This window comes from Cydia fagiglandana, chromosome 24 (assembly GCF_963556715.1).
Source record: "Cydia fagiglandana chromosome 24, ilCydFagi1.1, whole genome shotgun sequence".
NCBI classification, from domain to species: Eukaryota; Metazoa; Arthropoda; class Insecta; order Lepidoptera; family Tortricidae; genus Cydia; species Cydia fagiglandana.
The window spans coordinates 6586205-6609585 of NC_085955.1; the positions used below are offsets into that span (position 1 = coordinate 6586205).

General features: G+C 37.1%; 2 protein-coding genes across 2 annotated transcripts; one reads left to right on the forward strand and one right to left on the reverse strand.

The window, feature by feature from the left end:
* Window positions 1–3860: 3860 nt before the first annotated feature.
* On the reverse strand, window positions 3861–22709 carry LOC134676615 (zinc finger protein 721-like). Its single transcript, XM_063535010.1, has 10 exons — window positions 22438–22709; window positions 21377–21557; window positions 20865–20927; window positions 20575–20631; window positions 18397–19989; window positions 11389–11537; window positions 9927–10062; window positions 8835–8888; window positions 7949–8008; window positions 3861–7192 (listed from the first exon to the last, which is right to left on the reverse strand). The coding sequence occupies exons 1-10, from the start codon at window positions 22561–22563 to the stop codon at window positions 5541–5543; spliced, it is 4071 nt and encodes a 1356-aa protein (XP_063391080.1). The 5' UTR covers window positions 22564–22709; the 3' UTR covers window positions 3861–5540.
* On the forward strand, window positions 12982–16038 carry LOC134676188 (zinc finger protein 239-like). Its single transcript, XM_063534517.1, has 2 exons — window positions 12982–14257; window positions 15373–16038. Exons 1-2 carry the CDS (start codon window positions 13303–13305, stop codon window positions 15510–15512), a joined length of 1095 nt encoding a protein of 364 aa, XP_063390587.1. The 5' UTR covers window positions 12982–13302; the 3' UTR covers window positions 15513–16038.
* Window positions 22710–23381: the final 672 nt, after the last annotated feature.

A 23381-nucleotide genomic window follows, 5' to 3' on the forward strand; every position in this document is an offset into this window, starting at 1 on the left:
AACTTATTTTCAAAATGTGTTTTTCAATTAAAAGACACATCAAGATTGTTTACCTTATTTCTAATGCTAAAAAAATCGAACTATAAGTCCCGGAGTACTTTTACAAGTTGTATAATTGAACTCTTAGGCCACCTGCTAGCCGGCGTAGCACGAGGCAGGTCACGTGCGCGGGTTAAATTGTAGGCAAAATCCGCTGTATGTGTTCGCATCACTTACAATTAGTGGCGCGTCGCCCGCTCAGTAACCACGCGCGATCCAGTGGACGCGAAAATAAAAGAAAATTTCGTTTCAAAAGCGCAAAAATTGGCCTGAGTTATATTTTTCCATTAAGGACCTTTAAGAAGAAATTAGCTATTTTCGCCAAAATATATGATACAAAATAAGTACATGTATAATTCACATTCACAAAATGATATAAAACAGTTTGTTAAATAAATAAATGTGTGAGATATGGACAGATGGACATAATGAAACTATAAGGGTTCCTGTTTTGCTATTTTGGTTATTGGACCCTAAAAATACTAGCATAGAAGCATGCATTGTATTATGTATGTTTATGATATGTCATGTATCTTACTAGCAGTAAGCACTCCCTTGAGCCGCGCCTGCAGCTCAGCCTGGCTGCGCTGCACTTGCAGCTTGAAGTCGTTCGCGTCCCGCAATCGGCTAATGCACACCTCGCAGATCCCACACTCTTCATTTCCTATCCCGAGCTGCAAGTTACAGCATAATAAAATTAAAGATTTGCCATACCTAATCTAAGATGATAAAAAACTAATTACTTCAATTCATTAGTAATTATTTATGGAATAATACTAAGAGTGTTTCTTTTATTTTTTGTCATCTTATATATTGTGACCTTATTTGCCACTTTTATGTTATTTCTAGTCAGGATCGCGAGCCCTTTACATCCTTATAGGAGTAAAAACCGGGCAAGTGCGAGTTGGACTCGCGCACGAAGGGTTCCGTACCATAATGCAAAAAAAAGCAAAAACAACGGTCACCCATCCAAGTACTGACCCCGCCCGACGTTGCTTAACTTCGGTCAAAAATCACGTTTGTTGTATGGGAGCCCCACTTAAATCTTTATTTTATTCTGTTTTTAGTATTTGTTGTAATAGCAGCAACAGAAATACATCATCTGTGAAAATTTCAACTGTCTAGCTATCACGGTTCGTGGGATACAGCCTGGTGACAGACGGACGGACGGACAGCAGAGTCTTAGTAATAGGGTCCCGTTTTACCCTTTGGGTACGGAACCCTAAAAAGTGTCCTAAGATTTCCATATATTTTTCAAACTTTCCTTTTTGTTACCGCCATACAAAGTGTATGGGTAACACAATAGCCGGGTACTGACTGAGCGAGCAGCCTCGGACGAATGCCGCGCAACGTTTGCCGCGCGAGGCAGCTTTCGGTCAGTAGGTTTTGTTGCACGAGGCTGCCGCGCGCGGTGACGCCTGAGCCGAACACAGAGACCGCGCGTGTCATGAGGCCGTTCATTAGAACAGCTGTCGCTTGGTATCGATATTTATTTATATATGAGGTATTTAGACAGTGGTCTGGTTTCTTGGCTTATATTTTTCCAGGCATCTTCTCTTAGTCCTCTATTAGTAAAATCGGGATATTTCGCATCCCATAATCGTCTATGTTCACCATATAGTTGGATCAATTTAAGGCGCTGTTCTTTATCCATGGCACTAACAAGCGAGGCAAAACACAACCGTCTTGAGTGAGCGCGGCAAACTTACCGAGGCGCCTTTGAGCATGGACAAAAAACCGACAACGCTCGGTTCAGGCCGAGGCGCGCTCGGTCGAGGCCAGACATTTGTTTGCCTCGGGCGAGGCACGTCCTGACTGACCGAGGACTTGCCTCACGAAGCTGCCACGCGAGGCTGCTCGCTCAGCTAGTACCCGGCTAATAGAAAAAAAAACCCTGGGACATTTTTTTATCCCATTACGATCAAAAGAGCTTGTGATTGGCAAAAAAGGTCACAACAAATAAAAATGTCATAAAATAAAAGAAACGGTCCTAACACAATTTTGAACTCAAAAATACATATGAATAAAATTTAGTCTTTTAGTAAAATGTATTTTCACCTCAGCAGCTCGAACAAGGGTACTTTGCTTCTTAAAAACAGTGAGCAAAATGCGATTTTGCTCACTGAGCCATTTTGTCACACTCAGTGAGCAAAATGCGATTTTGCTCACTGAGTGAGACAAAATGGGTGAGCAAAATCGCATTTTGCTCACTGAGTGAGACAAAATGTCATTCAAGTGACCTTTATAGTCAAATGTCATTTCAACATGCGGGGTCTAATACAAGTTCGATATACTTGGGTTCTATTATCTCTGTCCCTCTAGGTATGTTCTCACTGCTTAGGGTGAAAAATTTTGTGTACTACACGAGATCAAAGTTATTTACATCTCGTGCGCTTTTGAATCCCTTACTACGCTCAAGATTCTAAATTAGATTCACTCGCTACGCTCATGAATCTATTATAGAATCTTTCGCTTGCACGGGACTCAAAATAAGCACTCGAAGAAATATCTAACTTTGATCTCTTGTTGTACAAATAACTATTCTATGAGGCCTGGAGAGCAGTAATAGGAATAATACCCCATAGGAGTCACCTCCGTCAGACATGAGGTCACGACCAAGAAGAAGAATTTCTATGACATACGAAAAAACATCAAAATCATATGCAGATTTGCTCTAACTTCCAGTAATTCGGCTCTCTTGTATCACCATTAGTGACGGATTAGTGATATTGTACTGTAGACCACAAAAAAACCAAACAGTAAGAACATTTAAGCAACAACAGGAAAAGTACATAATCATTGAATTTGTGTACTTACATTAATATCGAAACAGTCTTTCAGCATTTCATAATATATCTCTGTTTTGCCGAGATGTTTATACAATGTCCTGAGGCCCTTTTCCGGAGGCCGCACCAAGCAACAACTGCACGAGTGTAATTCCTCCATTATGTAACTTATAAACCACTGCCAAATGGATTACACACGCAAATATTTTGAGTAATGTACACTTTAAGACTTATGCAATTCTGTGTCTATTAAAATTAAATATAGCGGCCACATATTGATCGGAAAATATTCGTTCGCCTGCTTCGCATTCGCCTGTCTCCCAAGCCGTCAGTTTGACAGCTTATTTTTTTTTAATGGCATTGTTGTGGTGCTGTACTTTTTATCAATGTAGCCAAGTACCAAAAATGTGCCAAGTTTTTTTATTGCGGCAAATAAAAGCCATAACAGATGGGCGTACCGAACTACACATTTGGTGCGGTCGGCTAACACATCGCGTTTATCGCATAAAATAACCGCGCGCTTGGTAATGCCATATGCGTACACATAATTTTCAGATTAAGGGCCAGTTGCACCAACCACATTTGACAGACTGATCAACGTCAGCCGGCGCGCCCCGGCGCTTTACTATGAAACTTTCCATACATAAAAATTTAGCGAACTCTTTAACGATACGAACAGTTTGGTGCAACCGACCCTAAGTAATAGTAAAATTATAACATGGTTTCTAAATAACCAAATCCACCATCTACTTCCCGATTTTGTCACTGCCTATCAACTCCCCTCAAATTATAAAAATCTGCAGACTTTTTATCATCTGAACATACGATTCCAAATTCCAATAGTCGAGATCTCTACGGCGCTCGAAGAGCTCCAAATTTAGCATCCATCTCTGGCTCCCCTACCATCAAAACATTGCCCATCTTTTTACTGTTTTCGCTAAAAAAAGAGGGCCAATGGTTTCTAAGACTTTTTTTTCTATCTGTAGAAGTTATAAAATTAACTTAAAAGTTTAGGGTAAAAAAAAATACTACATCTATGTCACTATTTTATTAACTACAAGCCACATATGTATACCTATAAAAGTAACCTTTAATACTACAGTAGGTACACTTCATAAATCAAAAATAATAAAATGTATTTACTAAATAAGATTTAGGTAAATAAAGTTGGATCAACTAGTTCTTTATGTCCTATCCAGTCATCCAGGAGACAATAATACTATTAATACTGGTTATTATTATTGTTATTTAGGACAACTGTGCCATCGCTAACATGAACGAAATATAATATATATATGTCATATACAAAGGAAAATATGACCAATGCTTCTGCTGGAATCGAACCAGCGTCCTCCATTATACGCGACAGATGCCTGAGCCACTCGGCCACATGGATTCGGCGGCATGGGTCGAAATTTCCAAGTATATGACAATTTCCAAAATTGTTCTGGTAAAAAACACAAATTAAAATATTCTCATAGAAAGTAATTTAATTTGTTCTTATAGTGTATGGCTAACATTATTATATATATATCTATTATCCATTTTTTTATATTTGACCAAACTAATGGGAAAAAATTAGAAGGCAAAGCACAAACTGAAAGATGATAAGGGATTTACAGATATTTTGTATATGTATATTAAAATATTGAATACAATATTGTGTACCAAAGAACCCTTCGAATTGTTCATAGTTTTGGCCAAATAATTTAGGGGTAGGTACTTTACACTTATTCACCATCAAGTGGTACCATACTAAAATTAGGATAACTTTTACAATTTAAATAAATAGTAGCATTGTAGTTAAAATAACAGTACTTAAAGAATATGCATGAAGTACCTCATAATTTGATTATCATTTATTATTTGATTAATAATAAAATAATATTTTTAACATAATAAAAGTTCTTGCTTAAGTCCTTCAAAAAAAAAAGACATGAAGCCGATTTTTAACTTAAATAGTTGTATGACGTAGACTAATTTAATATTGAAGCGATTTAAAGGTTTTAGAAATTACTTATATAGACTAGACTCGCAATACCTACCTATATAGGTAAGTATAGGCTTAAGACATTTAGAGTTGAAAATATTACAATATGAAAAATGTAACATTATATTTATGTCGTTACATACCCAGTAAAACTTAACATTTTTTCTTATTAACTAGTGTACTTATAAATATTTTTCTTATATTACACAAGAGTCTGATTAAAAACCGGATCGATTAGTATAAAATATGGCCGATAGCTGTCATGCCATTACTATCCTTTTATTTATTTCTCTTTTTATTTTATGTTAGGCATTTTACAATATGGATATAAAAGTAAAATATGAAAATGTAAAAAAAAAACAATACTAAACACATTGTAAAAAACCTAACCTAGGGTGCCGCCAGCATTATTATTGTGAGCCCATATTGTCCCACTGCTGGGCAAAGACCTCCCACTTATTTCTCCACGTATCCCTGTCATGCCATACAGATTTGTAAACCTACCTTTAAAATGTTAATATGAAATGCCAAGTATCTATGCACCTGAGTTTCTTTCGCATGTTTCAAATATTATTTTCTATGTTGCAATAATCCCAAGTATCAATGTCATTATTGACACCATAGAAACTGTTATTCTCCATAAAAAGTTGTTTTCCAACGCTGTATTTAGTATCAGCAGGCCCTAGGGTATTTCATAAGAGTAAACATGATAATGATCTTAAAATTTAGTTAGGATTATTAAATTCTTTTAATTTAATATATTTTGAAGGTTTCTCATGATGAACTCGTATAAGATGTCTCCGGACCCCATCGTGTCGTGGAAATTTCTTGTAGCATACTTCGCAAGCATACGGTCTCTCACCAGTGTGCACCCGATAATGCGCCTTTAACTCAGCAAGAACTGGATAAGCCTTTTTACACACATCGCAAATATGTGGTCTGTTTTCTGAGTGCATTCGTCTGATATGAACCGTCAAGGCAGACTTATGTCTGAATTGCTGGCCGCAAACTTCACATGAATGTTGTTTAAAGTCCTCATGCACTTTCATATGGTCTTGCAAACACTTTTTCATTCTGAATTTCTTGTGACACACTTCACACTCAAAGGGTCTTTCTTCATTATGTATTTCTCTGTGATTTCTTAAGGTGCTCTTTAGTGAAAACCGTTTGCTACATATTTCACACATATATGGTTTTGGGTCTTCTGGTTCCTTCTCTCCGTCTTTCTTCTGGGCGTGTTTCTCCATGTGTCTAACTAAAGTCCTCTTTATGGCGAAACGTTTGCCACAAACATCGCAACAAAATTGTTTTCCCACAGTGTGTGTTAGTACATGTCTTTTTAATGCGGGTTTATTTGAGAATTGCTTGTTGCAGTGTTCACATATATAGGTCGGAATAGGTTTAGTGGGGTTGTTCATGACTTGATTATGTATAACTAATAAATGACTCTTTAAGCCACATCTATATGGAAACTTCCTTTGGCATATCTCACAGGTGTAAGGCTTCTCACCTGTGTGCACACGCATGTGTTGCCTTAAGACCTCTTTCTGTATGAATCGTTTGCTGCATACATCGCATGCGTACCTATAATCTCCGGTATGAATTCTTGAGTGAAGTCTTAAAGCACTTTTCGTTGTGTATTGTTTATTGCATTCATCACATGAAAAAGGTTTCCCTCCCGTATGATCAAATTTATGAACATCTAAGGCAGACTGTGTATTGAATCTTCTTTCGCAGATTTCGCAAGTGAATGGATAATCTCCGGAGTGATTTTTTAAATGTGCGTTCAAGTTGCTTTTTTCTGCAAATTGTTTTTTGCATATATCACATGTGAAAAATTCAGTGGGTACTCGATCTTTGAATTCATCTGACTCTCTCTTGTACGCAGTTATTTCTCCAGGCTCTATATCATTTTTCAAGTGAATTTTTTTGTGAACGTTTAAATTACCTTTTTGTCTAAATTTTTTATTGCATATATCACAAGCATACGGTTTCTCGCCAGTGTGTATAAGCATATGTTTAACCCAATGAGACTTTTGAGTGAATCGCGTGTCGCATAAATCGCAGGAAAATTTGTAGTCTCCCATGTGATATGCGAAATGAGCGTTTAAGTTGCTCTTTTGTGCGAATTTTTTGTTGCACACTTTGCACGAGTAAGGTTTTTCTCCGGTGTGAGACCGCCTGTGGACCTTTAGTCGGGCTTGGTGGTCAAACGACTTGTGGCATATGTCGCAGGTGTGTATGGTGCCGCGGTTCGGAGTCGGAGAGGGGTCGGAGTCGTCGAGGTTGGTGACGGAGGGCGCCGGCTTGAACGAGATGCGAGACGCGGTGGGCACGGGTTGCGCGGAGGGCGCTGGCGGCCCGCCGTATATTGCCACTAAAACAATTTTGTTTTAATACTCTGGACACATTCGCAATTTTTAGCATCGCCAAGCGCCTTGGCTGCAGTGTATGCTTAACATTAGATGGTCCGCAAGCTTGTTTACCACTGTCATAGCGTATAGTTCGTTTTTTAGCATTAGAAATTAGGCAAACAATCTTGATGTGTCTTTTAATTGAAAAACACATTTTTAAAATAAGTTACGGCAAATATGTAACAATTAAATTATGAATCTAATACGTTCATTTATATACTTCTACTATCATAAGTAATAGTTACTGATTTTTAAAAAGCGTTTTTCAATTAAAAGATTTGTCAAGATCGCTTACCTTCTTTCAAGTTCTTTCTAATGCTAAAAAAAACGAACTATAGTATATGGATAAAAAAAAGTGGCTAATTGTGTAACTACTGTGTTGTTTTTCAAGAATTATAGTTCGTTTTTTTAGCATTAGAAAGAACTCAAAAGAAGGTAAGCGATCTTGACATGTCTTTTAATTGAAAAACGCTTTTTAAAAATCAGTAACTATTACTTATGAAAGCAGAAAAACATTAAATGATCGTATTAGAATAATTGTTACATATTTGCCGTAACTTATTTTTCAAATGTGTTTTTTAATTAAAAGATACATCAATATTGTTTACCTTATTTCTAATACTAAAAAAACGAAGTATAATTAGGGTATTGAGCGTGTGGTCCCAAAGTTCTTGCCTAAGGCGAAGAGTTCTTGCCAAAAAATGAGTATACCTACATACCTGATACGACCTCACCATCAGCCATCTCCACCTCTGACTTTTCCAGCTTGATGTCGTCTGCTGCAAACACAGTTTTACTCAACATTTTGTGTAGACAAAAAACTGTAATGTGACATTCTATTGACAAGAGCGTTTACTTAAATAAATTAAGACCTACGTTGCCATCTCTTTGACTTTTACGTTAGCGACTGCATCAACTCGCATCGATCGCATTCAGTGCAAGCGAGATCGACTGGGATCAAGTTTACGTAATACGCAGTCGCTCGTGGTAAGGCCTATCCTTCTATTCATATTCATTAATAAAAATAATTAATTTTATTGCAAACTAAGCATCGTCAGTGTAGTGTGTACAGTCACCTGCAATAATATGTTACTCTTCGAAGGCCGCAAAAATATGTGACACGCTCTTATGGCTCTACAAATAAGATCGTGTCAGATATTTTTGCGGCCTTCGTTGTTGAACATATTATTGCAGGTGACTGTACGTTGCTTGTGATTATGATGACCATAATCGAATTGAAACCATAATATTAATATTAAGACACCAAGCTCTTAATTACTCGTACCTATACTTCGTGTGCTATGTGACGTTATCTATGTCGATGGCGCTTACGCCATTATTAACGATGCTCCGATGTAAATACAATGCCGCGCGCCGCTGTGCGGCGTAAGCGCCATCGACAATAAGGTCCCTTTTCATAAATAATGCCCCATATTATTATTTACATACTTAATTAGATATGTATTGATTTAAATAAATAAGAATAATGTATATTGATGTCATTACAGAAGATTACAGAAGTGACATCGTCACTGTGTGCCGAAAATCCTTTTTATTTCAATTGTTACTACCGCGCGTCAAAATAATACTCATAAATATACTCACGAATTATGGCCACGTCTCCAGAAGCTTTCTCTAGCTTGATTTTCAACTTGTCACCTGTAGCGAAAAAAATGTAGTCATTCAAGTTGGAGTTTAAAATGACAAAAGGAGCGGCTCCTAAACCAAAAGTCGGGAATTCGACTCATACCAATGCATTCTTTAGAACTTATGTACACAAATAGTTAATTGAACTTTGCCGCTTTTTCCTTCAATGAATCCTTGGATTGCTGAAAGGTTCTTGGTTCAAATTCAATTAAAAAAAAATCAAAATTCTTTATTCAACAAAAACACGTTGGTTGGTTGAATATTGGTAAACGGAGACAGTTCCACGGATGGCTCCAGTATGTAGTAGGAGTTTACCATCATCCCCAGGAATGGAAATTTATCTTTCACGAAAAATATTAAATTTTGTGGAGATTATTTTAAATGCTCTATACAATTTGGGCCGAAAAGATGACTTTTCTTCTTCTTCTTCCTCGCGTTATCCCGGCATTTCGCCACGGCTCATGAGAGCCTGGGGTCCGCTTGACAACTAATCCCATGATTTGACGTAGGCACTAGTTTTTACGAAAGCGACTGCCATCTGACCTTCCAACCCAGAGGGTAAACTAGGCCTTATTGGGATTAGTCCGGTTTCCTCACGATGTTTTCCTTCACCGAAAAGCGACTGGTAAATATTAAATGATATTTCGTACATAAGTTCCGAAAAACTTCTTGGTACGAGCCGGGGTTTGAACCCGCGACCTCCAGATTGCAAGTCGCACGCTCTCACCGCTAGGCCACCAGCGCTTCTGAAAAGATGACTTTTCTAATACCAAATATATTTCTTAAGAGCTTAATATTGTAGTATTGTTTGATTTGTCTAAATATATACAAAAAACAAACCATGATACTAAAATATTGCATTATTCTGAGATATTTGATGATTACTGGATACAGGCAATATCAGTTGTCACAACTGCCTGCCTGCTTATAGAATAATACTAATAATGGTTCCTAGACAATGCTATTCTGTTATGGATTAATGGCTACCATTTGTCTACTAGGTACTAAAACATTATCTATAAATTCTATAATATATGCACAACATCTTACTGGCAGTGAGCACTCCCTTGAGTCGCGCTCGTAGCTCAGCCTGGCTGCGCTGCACTTGCAGCTTGAAGTCACTTGCATCCCGCAGCCGCCCCACGCATACCTCGCAGATCCCACATTCGTCATTTCCTAGACTTAGCTGCAAGTTAATATTAAAATGGATTGTTTATTGACCTCTAAATATATTTAGGCCAACTAATTAAAATAGACAATATGTCAGGTACAGAAATTGAGACACATATAGGTCATGCTTGGAAGAGATACTGGTCGTTCAGAGAAATAATGAAAGACAAAACAATGAACATCTCAGTTAAAGGAAAACTATTTAATACCTGCATACTTCCTATCCTAACATACGGATGCCAGACTTGGGCGCTCACCAAATCACAACAAACCAAACTTCGTACTTGCCAACGAAGCATGGAACGTAGCATGATGGGAAAGAGGAAAATAGATAAAATCGACCACAACATAATCAGGAAAGCTACAAAGACCCAAGATGTGGTGCAAAAACTAAGAACACTTAAGTGGAAATGGGCTGGCCATGTAATTAGAGGAGAAGACAAATGGAATAAATCAGCAACACTATGGTACCCAAGAGAGGGCAAGAGAAAGAGAGGGAAACCTTTCAGAAGATGGGAGGCCTTTGCCAAAGGGCACACAGAATATTTACCAACGAAAAATAATTAAACAAACGATAAGACACATATTCTGATACAAGGCTATGAAATAAAAAAATAAAAATAAAATATTTACCTCTAGCTTAAAAACAAGAAGATCTGAGGAGAACAGTGTGGGAATGCCGCTGGGACAGTAACCTGCAGCTCCAACTCCAGGGAATTGGGCTGAATGAATGCGACATGTGATCGACCAGTCAGCTTGCTTCTGGCCAGGCATCCGTACACTACATCTACCTCTAGCTTCCAATGATTGTCTCTATGACAGGCGATTTTTATATGGGCTAGCTGTCACATATGTTTGCAGATATTTATGTTACATTCAGAAAACATTTACACAACAAAAATAAATCAAATGCATTAGTTCTTCAATTATCTTTTAAATAAAATCCATTCAAAAGAGTCTTGAAGAAACTGTCATAGGGACCATCATTTCATGGGAAAGTTAATATGTCTATTAGAAGACATTGTTTGTTACAAGTGAATATGAACATGTTAATAAAGAGACTGTGACAGACGGACAGACAAACGCACGAGTGATCCTATGAGGGTTCCGTTTTTTCCTTTTGAGTTACGGAACCCTAAAAATAGGTATGCTAAAAAGTTGAAGTTGCCCGATTTAAGTAGAATTGAGTGGAAAATGCCAGAGGAGATTTATATGTCGGTATAGAATTTGTTGTTAAAGGAATTGACTGATCAAATAAACCATTATCAAAGGATTTCGCAATGATAACAATTTAGGCTAATAGGAATAATATCAATGCAGTTTTTTTAGTTGTTAAACTTACATTAATATCGAAGCAGTCTCTGATCATGTCGTAATATATCTCTGTTCTGCCGTGGTGTTTATACAGAGTCTTGAGCCCCTTTTCCGGAGGGCGCACCAAACAGCAGCTGCATGAGTGCAACTCCTCCATTTTGTTACAGTTAAATCTTTAATCACTGCGGTAATTAGGAGACATTTACAACTTATGCAAAACCTACATACTTTAAAACGTAGTTATGAAATCATAAGTTTCTAATCAAAACAGGGCCACATATCGATCGGAAATATTGAAAGCGTCCATGTCATTGACATACATTGACGTTTTGTTTTTTTTTAAATGATTTATCGCCTTAGCGCTGTGCTTACGGAGGCCAAGTATAAATATATTGTGCCAAGTTTTGGCAGTACTCTTATTTATTCTGTGGCTTCGGTAATTTCCACAGATATAGACATGTTATTTCTATTGATACTGACAAAACATTCTATATGCTCTAAACTTTAAATTACCAAAAGCTAAATCATATTATATTTAGTTTAGGTCCACAATAGTAAAGTTGATAATGGAGTCGGTAGGCTCGGAGTTGCACGTGAAAACTGAACCCTCATGGGATGATGTCTGTACAAACGACGCTACCTCGTGTTTGGCGGTCTGCATAAAAGAGAGTTTACGCTCTGATGTGTGTATCAAAGAGGAAACCTCTGACCCAGAGGATGGTGCAGACGGCGTGAGCGAGGCGGCCGCGGCGGCGGGGCTGTACACCGATCATGCCGTGAAAGACGAACTCGTACTTGGCCCCATACTAGTGGAGCATCGTGGTGTCTACGCACAGAAAGGTTAGTTTTTAGCCATTTATTTATTATTATGTAAATTACAAGCTTTGCTATGTACTTATGGTGTTTTGAAATTCTGCCTGCACTTAGTTGTACTATACGTCGTTTTTAAGCATTATAAAGGCCAGTTACAGTGACCCACAACCTCACTTACCCTTATTGACCCTAATTTCTATGCTTCCTGAAAGTTTGCAGTTTTAATGGAACTCACTGTAAAAGATAACCCTTACAGATTTATAGTGTGTTAAAACAACAATAAAACCTTGGCGCTTAGGGTCAATAAGGGTAAGTTAGGTTGCAGGTTACTGTACTGGCCTTCACATTGAGGTCTGTTTACATTGATTAGTGTTTATTGCGAGTTCATATATTTCCAACTAAAAAAAGTAGCAAATGTATGTAACGCAATAAATATCTAAACAGGCGCCAGGTGTGGCCAGCCACACTTACACAACCCATACTGATCTTTGTTAGTGCTACTTGGATTGATTGAATTTGCAACATTTGCTAAGATGATTCTGATACAGGTATTATCAGATAAGTCTATTGGAAACAATGTGCCTTGTGTTTTGACACTTCCAATTTAATAAATTTAAAATAGTTGGATAAGTTCTTGGAAATATCAGAAAAAAATTACAAGACACAAGGGAGGAGTATCAGAAACTTTTCTAAGTGCAAATTCTGCAGTTTTGGATACTCTTGATGGCACATCAGTAGTAGAAATACTATTCTCAAAGCTTGGGAATTGCTATTACTAAAACTTTATATGCCAGTCAATTTTGTGAACAAGTTTTTAAGTCTTTTTTAAATAACTATTTCATTGAATTTAATTATATTTGCTTCTTGTCTTGCATCCTTGTAATTCTAAACTATTATGTTACCAACATAACCTATATTAATTGCAGTGCAAAATCATCAGCAGGAACGAAACGGGAGCCCCACAATATTTACTACTAATAAAACCTACCAATGTGATCACTGCAGTTACACAGCGGCTAGAAAGTCTACTTTAGTTAGTCACATAAGGACACACACCAGTGAGAAACTCAAGTGTGACTACTGTGATTACTCAGCCAAAAGTGAAGGTTTATTGAGTAGGCATTTGAGAATGCACTTAAGAAACATTAAGCAACCCTTAATAATTAAGCAACCTGTCAAATGTAGTCAATGTAGTTTCATATCTGTCAACAAAGGTGCATTATTACAACATGAAAGGACGCATAGCGCAACTTACAAATGTCGTCATTGTAGTTATGTTCGTAAAAATAAAAGTAAAGTAGAAATACATGAAAAGAAACACACTGAGAAACCATATAAATGTGATGTTTGCAGTTTTGCAACTACTTACGAAAGAAGTCTTGAAGGCCATAAAAAAAGACACAACTCACCCATACAAGAAACGAGGCGTACAAGCAAAAAGCCCTGCAAACCTTGGCATGGAAACAAACTGATATCTTACAAATGTCATCTTTGCAGTTATACTTCTTTTAGCAAAGCTGATTTACGACGGCATGGATTGACGCATACTGGTGACAAGCCATACAAATGTGGAAAATGTAGTTATTCTACTGTAGAAAAAAGAAGGTTACGAATCCATGAAACTAAACACAAAGGAGAAAAACCTTACAAATGTGAACACTGTAGTTACGCAACCCATGATCAAAGCTGTTTACGAATTCATGAAAAAAGGCATGCTGAACAAACACAAACAGTCATACATAAATGTGGCAAATGTTCCTATTCTACTACAGAAAGCAAAAGGTTACTAAACCATGAATTAATAAAACACAGCAGTGAAAAACCTTATAAATGTGGACTATGTAGTTTCGCTACCCATCTGGAGACTAACTTACGGATACATGTAAAGAGACATACTGACTACAGGGACTGCAGGCAAAAACCCATACACAAATGTAGCAAATGTAGCTATACTTGTAACCAAAAACTTGCTGTATTAGAGCATGAAAGGAGACATACTGGTGAAAGGCCTTACAAATGTGGTCACTGCAGTTTTTCTACTAGCTACAAACGTAATTTGCGAATCCATGAAAAACAACATAAGGGTAAGAAATTAAGAATTCATATTATTTCAGTTTTATTTCAGCTTTTTAGAGTTCCGTACCCAAAGGGTAAAACGGGAGCCTGTTACTAAGACTCTGCTGTGCGTCCGTCCGTCCGTCTGTCACGAACCGGGATAGCTAGACAGTTGAAATTTTTTGACATGACATGAACCATTATTTGTACAATTTAACAATCTGATTTGAGAGTCACCACAATGTTTTACTTTTTAAATCATTGTAATGCCAAAGGCTTAATAAATTTAGACCAAACTAACTCTGAAGTGATCGAAAAAAGTATATTTTGAACATCATTACAACACCACAGAAAATTAAATAGTCTCGATACTTGTGAATTTTTCTACCATTAACCAATTGTGAAAATCAGTCATCTATATTTAAATCATAAAAATGCGGAACCTAAACGTTCGTAAGATTAGTTGGACTATACCTGGGCATTTTCTTTTAACTTGTACTTTAAAGCGCGAGTTAAGTCGTGTTTCAGTAACGTCTAACCGTTACATTCCTGACAAAATGTATGGGATTTAACATTGACCGTCATCTTTGTAACGATTGCTAACCGGCCGTTAAAGTTGCACAGTAAAGTGAAAATGCCCACCTATTAGCTGTCGTAAATTTTCCGTGAAATTAAAATCTTGGACTAAACTAATATTATATTTTCTTAATATGTTGCAAGTATTAAGATGTCTCATTCCACTTACCTGTCGTCAACATATCTTTGTGACAGCTGAGAAACATTGCAACATATAGACACAGAGCAACCACTGTACATTACAGTACTTTTTTCAATAAATTATTTATATAGCCGTAATTTTTTGCAGTTCGGATGTCGAACGCGATATAACAATGCAACCTAATTGAGTTTGGGTTTTGTCAAAATTGTCTCGATGAAAAAAAAATACAGTCTTGTATCCTGCCCTCCTAACAATAAGTGCAATAACTCATATTAAATTATCATTAAATAATATACCTTGTTCTCTTACAATGTGTCACACAAGCGACTGAGATTTCAAAATTAGTTATTGCACTTATCGTTAGGAGGGCAGTATCATAAATGAAAGTTTTAACAAAAAACGCATTTTCTATATTCCGCGTTGCAGTGATGGAGTCCACTCCTGCTGCCGCCGAGCAGCACAGTGAAGCATGCCATCAGAGCGACTGGGATCACACTTACGCGAGAAGAGACCCTGCACCAAGAGCACGAGGCGGGAATGTTTCTTATTATTTGCATACCGTCTGACTCAGTGTTACAGACTCAAGATTTAATTCCAAATAGCATCTGCCCGCGTCTTCGTCTGCGTGTGTTGTTTGTTATAATTTTATGTACCTAAATTATGATCCTATATGGTCGAAATAAAAATGATTTAATTTAATTTTAAATTAGTTCAGCGGTTTAAGCTTATAGAGGTAACTGACAGACAGAGTTACTTACACGTTTACGATTATAATATTAGTTTCTAATGAAACACTCAAAACAATAATTATTTCTACACTGAGCATTTTTCGATATTTCTTCGAGTGCCCATTTTGAGCTCCAAACGAGCGAAAGATTCTAAGGTAATAGAATCATGGTTTGTAGCTATACTAATTTAAAATGTTGAATATTAATATTAATTTTCTTTTTTTATTTTATTTATTTTTATTTAGAAATTTAATTCAGGCAACAAGGCCCATATTACAAATACCTTACAGACTAACATACATATGTATTTTATAAACTTAAAACAAAACACTATTTAGACGATAAAACGGCCTTTTTGAATTGGACGATTTGGTTTGATGGGTACTATGAGTAGGACTAGCGCCTTATATATCTTTACAAAATTGGAATGTGCTCCGTCTCGGACACATGTAAAATAGACTGTTAATTTTAAAATGTATGTTTTTTTTATTTTATTTTATTTTTTATTTTATGCAGGCACACAAGACATGGGCACAGATTAATATAACCCTTTACATGTACATATTTAGGGTAGTTATAATTATTCTAAGTTTAAAAATAAATAAAGTTAATAATACATTTTTGTCCACTTTTGTATTTATTTTATAATATACACAAGTATCTTGTCATTGTCACCTTAACATTGATTTTTAAGTTTCACATTCTTGGTTGGTATGATATCCAACACTGAAAAAGTAACTTAAAACAAAGCGCGTATATTTCTTACCGATCGAAACTATAAGAAACATTCAAAATACTGATACCTATTTAAAGGTACTTACTTTGTTTGCCAACTGTCAATTTTTTCACATATTTAAGAGGATACAAAATAGTCGCACCTTTTGAACGAAGACTGGAAGCGATAATGATTACTATTATAAGTGCCATAATCAATAATGTTCAATCAGATGTTTGGGTTAAAATGGCTATGATTATTATAACATTACAAACTTATCGATGGTTTCAAGTTGGATGCTGATACGCAATAATGTGTCAACTCGCATTAATTTTTCAATAAGATGTCAACTCAAAAAATTGACGCATAAAGTTGACATTTCATTGCAAAATGGATGTGGGATGACTCATTTTTGCTAAACACCATCCAGTTAACCTGTATCGTAGTTTTAATGGTGATTGTGTTGTAGTAATTAGCAGTCTAATTACTTTTTTTTAAATCTATACAGGGTGATCAATCTAAATGGGTCAGTATGGAGAAGTCAGAAACTATAAGAGATAGCAAAATCTGTTCTTAGGAACCATGGCTTCGATTTTAGATTTAATCATAATGGCATTCAATTTTTTTTTTAATTCTATCATACATAACCGGGATTCGAACATGGTCAATATTCTTGTTGTTTGTTTGTATGGCAACTTTTAAACGATGCGTGATAGGTGGGGGGTGCTCGACCAAATATCATAGAGGGCCCCGAGACAAAACAAAGTACCTTAAAAAAAATCAAAATGGCCGACTTTTTTTTTAATTTTTTCAAGTTGGTCCGAGCGCGCTGAGAATTGGCATGCGGCGAGCCTGAAGGCCCAAGATTACAATGTCAAAAAAATATTTTTGGAAAAATCCAAAATGGCGGCGGACACGGGCAAAGACAAATTTCCAAGTAGGTTAAGCCAGCCTGAAGGGTGAGCTTCAGGCCGGGAGGCCGAAGGCCGACCCCGTTGGAGGGCCGAAGGCCCGAAGCCTCCACCCCGACGCCCAAAAAGCGACTCCCAATAGGAAAAGTGTTGGGTCGTGTTTACGCTCCAACTTCCCTCTCGTGTGACGCTTCGGGCCTTCGGCCCTACGCAGAGCTCGGCCTTCGGCCTTCGCAAGCCTCGACGCTTCGCCGTGCCTTCGGTCATCAAGACAGTTAACTTGGTAGAACGCTTGGAAGCACCGAATTCACGCAGTTCGGCCTTCGGCCTCGCATTTTGGGAGTCGGGGTGGAGGCTCAGGGCATTCGGCCTTCCACCGGGGTCGGCCTTCGGCCTCCCGGCATGAAGCTCGCCCTTCGGGCTCGCTTATCCTACTTGAAAATTTTACTTTGCCCGTGTCCGCCGCCATTTTGAATTTTTCCAAAAATATTTTTTTGATATTGTAATCTTGGGCCCCCAGGCTCGCCGCATGCCGAATCTCAGTGCGCTCGGACCAACTTGAAAAAAAAAGAAAGTCGGCCATTTTGATTTTTTTTTTATGTACTTTGTTTTGTCTCGGGGCCCTCTATGATATTTGGTCGAGCACCCCCCACCTATCACGCATCGTTTAAAAGTTTCCATACAAACAAACAACAAGAATATTGACCATGTTCGAATCCCGGTTATGTATGATAGATTTAAAAAAAAATTGAATGCCATTATTATTAAATCTAAAATCGGAGCCATGGTTCCTAAGAACAGATTTCGCTATCTCTTATAGTTTCTGACTTCTCCATACTGACCCATTTAGATTGATCACCCTGTATATATAAACAATATACAATGTAATGAGATCTAATAGTAATAATGTAGTAGTGTAGTATTACCTACACCACTACATCACTTTTAAGTATAAATTGCACATCATCCTACATACACATCTTATTAAAAATTTACATATACAGGGTGGAAAGATAAGTCGAGCCCTAGATAGTTTCCCTCCAGGGCCCGACTTATCTTTCCACCCTGTATATACGGTACACAGTTTTAATTTAGCTATTATCTGAAAACTCTTTTAATTTAATATATTTTGTGGGTTTCTCATGATGAACTCGTATAAGATGTCGCCTGATTCCATCGTGCCGATGGAATTTCTTATGACAAACAGAGCAAGCGTACGGTCTCTCGCCAGTGTGCACACGATAATGCGTCTTTAGTTCTGCAAGAACTGGAAAATTCTTCCCACATACATCACAAGTATGCGGTCTCTCTCTAAGGTGGAGTCTCCGGATGTGAACTGTCAAAGCAGATTTATGTCTGAATTGCTGGCCACAAACTTCACAAGAGTGTTGCTTAAAGTCCTCATGCACTTTCATATGGTCTTGTAAACATTTGCTCAGTCTGAATGCCTTGCTACATATTGCGCAGGCGAATGGCCGTTCTTCGTTATGGGTTTCTCTGTGAGCTCTTAAAGTACTTTTCAATGTGAATCTCTTGCTACATATTTCGCACATGTGTGGCTTTTTCCCCATATGTATATCTATGTGTTTAGTTAAAGAACTCTTTAGTGAAAATTGTTTCCCGCAAATATCACAACTAAATTCCTTTTCCCCTGTGTGTGTTTGTACGTGTCTTTTTAAAGCGGATTTAAATTTGAATTGCTTGTTGCATACTTCACATGAATAGGACGGGACGGGTTGATTGGGGCGGTCTAGAACTTGGCCGTGTCTAACTATTAAATGACTCTTTAAGCCGCATTTATACGAGAACTTCCTTTGGCAAATATCGCAAGAATAAGGTTTTTCACCAGTGTGTACGCGCATATGTTTTATCAATGCTTCTTTTTGTATGAACCGTTTGCTGCACACATCACAAGAAAAGCTATAATCCCCCGAGTGAATTTTAGAATGTAGTTTTAAAACACTTTTTGTAGTATACTTTTTATGACATATTTCGCATGTGAACGGTTTTCCTCCTATGTGAACAAATTTATGAGTGTCCAAACTGGACTTTGAAGCGAATTTTCTTTCGCAGATATCGCAGGAGAATTGATAATTCCCTGTGTGATTTTTGAGATGAGCTGTTAAGTTACATTTTTCAGCAAATTGTTTTTTACATATATCACAGGTGTGGGGTTTTTCTGCGAGATCTTTTGAACGATTATTTGAGTTATATACTGTTTCCTTTTTACATACTGGCAGTTCTCCTGGTTCAAGATGATTACTTTCAGATTTCAAATGTATTTTCAAATGTACATTTAAGCTGCCTTTTTGTCTAAATTGTTTGTTGCACACCTTGCACGTGTGAGGTTTTTCACCGGTATGTATCAACATATGTTTGCTCCAATGAGATTTTTGTGTAAATCGCGTGTCGCACTTATCACAGGCAAATTTAAAGTCGCCCATGTGGTATTTGAAGTGAGCGTTCAAGTTGCCTTTTTGTGCGAATTTTTTGTTGCATACATTGCACGAGTACGGTTTCTCTCCAGTGTGTATTCGACGGTGGACTTTGAGCCTTGATTGGTGGTCGAATGATTTCTGGCAAATGTCGCATGTATGCGCTGCGTCGATGGACGTGGCAGCTGGTTCTGGCGAGTCGCAGATGGTTACGTCAGCAAGCGCCGGCGTTGGTGCCCCACCGTATAACGCCACTGAAATAGAAAAGAAATATTATCTAACACAAATCGGCCCAGTCCCACACGCCACTTAGGAATAAATGTCCTTACCGGGATTCGAATCCATAAACGTAACGTAAACATGTTTCACGTATAAGTAACGCAATATTATATGTATGTATAAATTTCGAAATATATGAAAGTCCATTTTCAAGCGAAGCACTTTTAAAATATTTATACTCGTAACGCAACGAGTCACTCAAGTAGTCAGGCAGGTTGAATACCGCCCGACTTCTACCGCTTCGTAACGAGGCGTCAAAGCGGCCTTTTCATACTCTTAATTTATTTAAAACGCAATAATATCACAAATTCTTTACTGGAAATCGCCTTTAACCGTCCTTGTACCCGGACACAATTGTTGGTAAAAATAGGATTTCATAACATCAGCCTACAATCATTTTTCAACTTATAGAAGAAGTAAATCTGATTAAAAATTACGAAAACAAATCGTCAATCAATAATTTACAAGCTGAGAGATCTTTAACATGGTTTAGTTTTGAATTGTCTCGCTGTCGTCATACATGTTACCTCTCATATTAATATGATATCTTGGTTTCTTACCTGATACTATCTCTCCATCTGGCATCTCAACATCAGATTTTTCCAATTTTATTTCACCTGAGGAAAAAAGAGCTATGTTAACCACGGTATTGTCTTGGGTCGTCCCATTCTTAAATTAGTCCTATTCTGCTTTCGTCACCCATTCTACATTCGTCACAATCGTCGAAAGCAGAATAGGACTAATTTAAGAACTTGACGAAAAACGAATGGGTCGACCCAAGACCATAATTTAACCACAATATATATATTAAATATACACTGTTTATTCAGGGGCAAAGGTAAATACTTACATCTTACAGCTTCACTTCCACAGGCTTTCTCTAACTTTATATTCAACTGCTTGCTGGTATCATCTGCACCAATAAGGTAAGAAAGTTAAGTGTCAGTAGCCTATGACCTATGAATTACTTGCAATTTAAGTATATAAGTAATTAACTGGCAGAAAACCTTTAAAGGGATAAGTTCGCCTTTTTACTGCCTATCTTGTGCCATAAATTTGTGTTTTGTACAATAAAGAGTTTATATATGCATACATACATACGTAAGTCATTTGATATATCCTTGTAAAAAAGGGTAAACAATGTAAACATGCTTCTGGTAAGCTTTGGTAGCTCAGGTGGAGGTGTTCAAAAAGGTTGTTAGTCTTGCCGAAAGTAAGTTTTTCCAACATAATTTTAATTTTAAAATTTAATCCTTTTGCAATATTATTTTAGCATCATACTACTACAAAATGTGACAGTATAAAGATATTTTTTAAACACCATAAACATACATAACTGATCCTACATATTTAATTAACTACCTGTTTCATGCTTCTCCTTGAGGGTTATTTCCTCTATCTTATTTGTGTCAGATAACTCTGTTTGCAGACACTCACGGAGCTTTGCCTGACTACATTTTACTTGCAGTTTAAAATCATTTGCCTCTCTCAAGCGGCCAACACACACATCGCAGATTCCATAGTTTTCATTTCCTAAGATGACCTGAAAGTTAACATTATATCAAACCATTTATACTAAACATATTTAGGTTTTGTGTATTCCTATTTGTACTTGCCAGCCACAGATGGGAATTGGTGTATCCATACAAATCATTCCCATCTGTCCCCATCTAGTGTATGGCGGCAATCATGTTGAACAGGGACAAATGAGAATACACCTTAGATTCTCAAAATTTCAAAGATCTTACAATATCATGTAGTTGAATCCTGGAAGCGTAGATGCAGAAGTTAATCCAAATTTATAAACAGAATGCCACATTTGTTAACTTTATCATTAGTATTGGTTTCTTAATTGTTGGTTGTCCCTAGCAAAAAAGTTTCATTGAGTGGTTCCTCATCATTGAAAGCTTAAATATTTGACCGCCAAAGATGTCAAATGACGCGCGCGGCTACAAGCCAATATCAGCCTTTGTTCATATCAGCAAACGGTAGATGTGGCGTTCAAAGTGACCAATGGCTTAGACCAGCGACCTTTGCATCACAACCATAATTGTGTTTTAAGTTTTAAGATATATTTTGTAATAATATGTATGCTAGTTTTAAGGTATTTATCTATGGGCAGTATGGGCCAATAGTTGCCTGAAAATTAATGTTTTCATTTCATTTTAGCATTAGCAGCCAAGGCCCACATAGTAGTTAACGAAGATGTCGCGGGCCGCACTTTGGTCATATTTGTGACTTTAGTAGATATCGTCGTTCGTCAGTACACCCAAAACATACAAAATACCCAGGGAGGCTCGCGGGCCTCAAGGGAGAGGTTGGCGGGCCGCGGGTTGCCGACCGCTGGCTTATACTGAACTTGTTATTTGTGCACCTGACGAGTAATATTGTAAAACATACTCTCTGTATATTGTGATACCTACATTTATATTAAAGCATTCTCTGAGCATGTCGGAGTACACCTCCTTTTTGCCTTTATGGTTGTACAGCGTAGCGAGCCCCTTCTCCGGCGGGCGCAGCAGACAGCAGCTACACGAGAGCAACTCCATTTTGACAACAAATACATCGATATCAATATTAATTGGGTAACGTTAACGTCCTAGTTTTATTATTTCCGCCTTTTTAGGCATGAAATTTAGTCTTATGAGGAACAAAGCCATGAGGCTATAAAGATTTGCTATAAAGGATATTAATAAAATTTAAAGTCAAATTTCGATATTTTCGATCAATTGAATCAATTCATTACTAATAGAGACCGTTCGGTTTCTACAATAAAGATTCCTGCGACTACGACAGTCAAAGTTATTTTTGTGAAAACCATTGTAAGAAAATATGTTCATTATAACTTGAAAAAATATTATTTTACCAAAGTAACAATAAACTTATGTTTATCGTTTCTTGTATTCAATTTATTTTGGCTTTGATGCCTTTTTTAAAGTTATTTAGTAATATTCGAACGCGTCTGAATTGACAATTGATTTTTTTTTTACAATTCGTTAGTGCTGCTCTCTGGCATTCTATACCGGTTTTAACAGCCAAGTTACAAAATAATATTTTAAACACCGAAGAATTTGTTTTAACAACACTCTTTAATTTAAAAAAATATTGTGCATTTTCTACGCATACATCAATACTCAATATCTAAATTAATTATAGCCGACAAAAGAAATTTTTTGACTTGGCTATAATTCTCCCTACAAAACAACCCTATTTATCCGTGTCATGTCGTTGTCAACGTTGTCAACTGTCACGACTGTCCATCGACTGTCAGGCAGTATGTGACTGATTGTCAACGATTGTACCGTAAACCGTAAATAAGCGTGGTACGTCTTAAAACGTCGTCATTGGCAAAATCCCTCCTGCCAAA

What these genes read in the sequence shown, in the direction of transcription:
- LOC134676188 (XM_063534517.1), top strand. Translation starts at nt 13,303, where the DNA reads ATGCACTTAAGAAACATTAAGCAACCCTTAATAATTAAGCAACCTGTC. An exon ending in CCATGAAAAACAACATAAGG is followed by an intron (nt 14,258 to 15,372) that starts GTAAGAAATTAA and finishes TCCGCGTTGCAG; the next exon opens with TGATGGAGTCCACTCCTGCT.
- LOC134676615 (XM_063535010.1), bottom strand. Translation starts at nt 22,563, where the DNA reads ATGGAGTTGCTCTCGTGTAGCTGCTGTCTGCTGCGCCCGCCGGAGAAG. An exon ending in CAAGGAGAAGCATGAAACAG is followed by an intron (nt 20,928 to 21,376) that starts GTAGTTAATTAA and finishes TTATTGGTGCAG; the next exon opens with ATGATACCAGCAAGCAGTTG. An exon ending in AGATGGAGAGATAGTATCAG is followed by an intron (nt 19,990 to 20,574) that starts GTAAGAAACCAA and finishes TTTCTATTTCAG; the next exon opens with TGGCGTTATACGGTGGGGCA.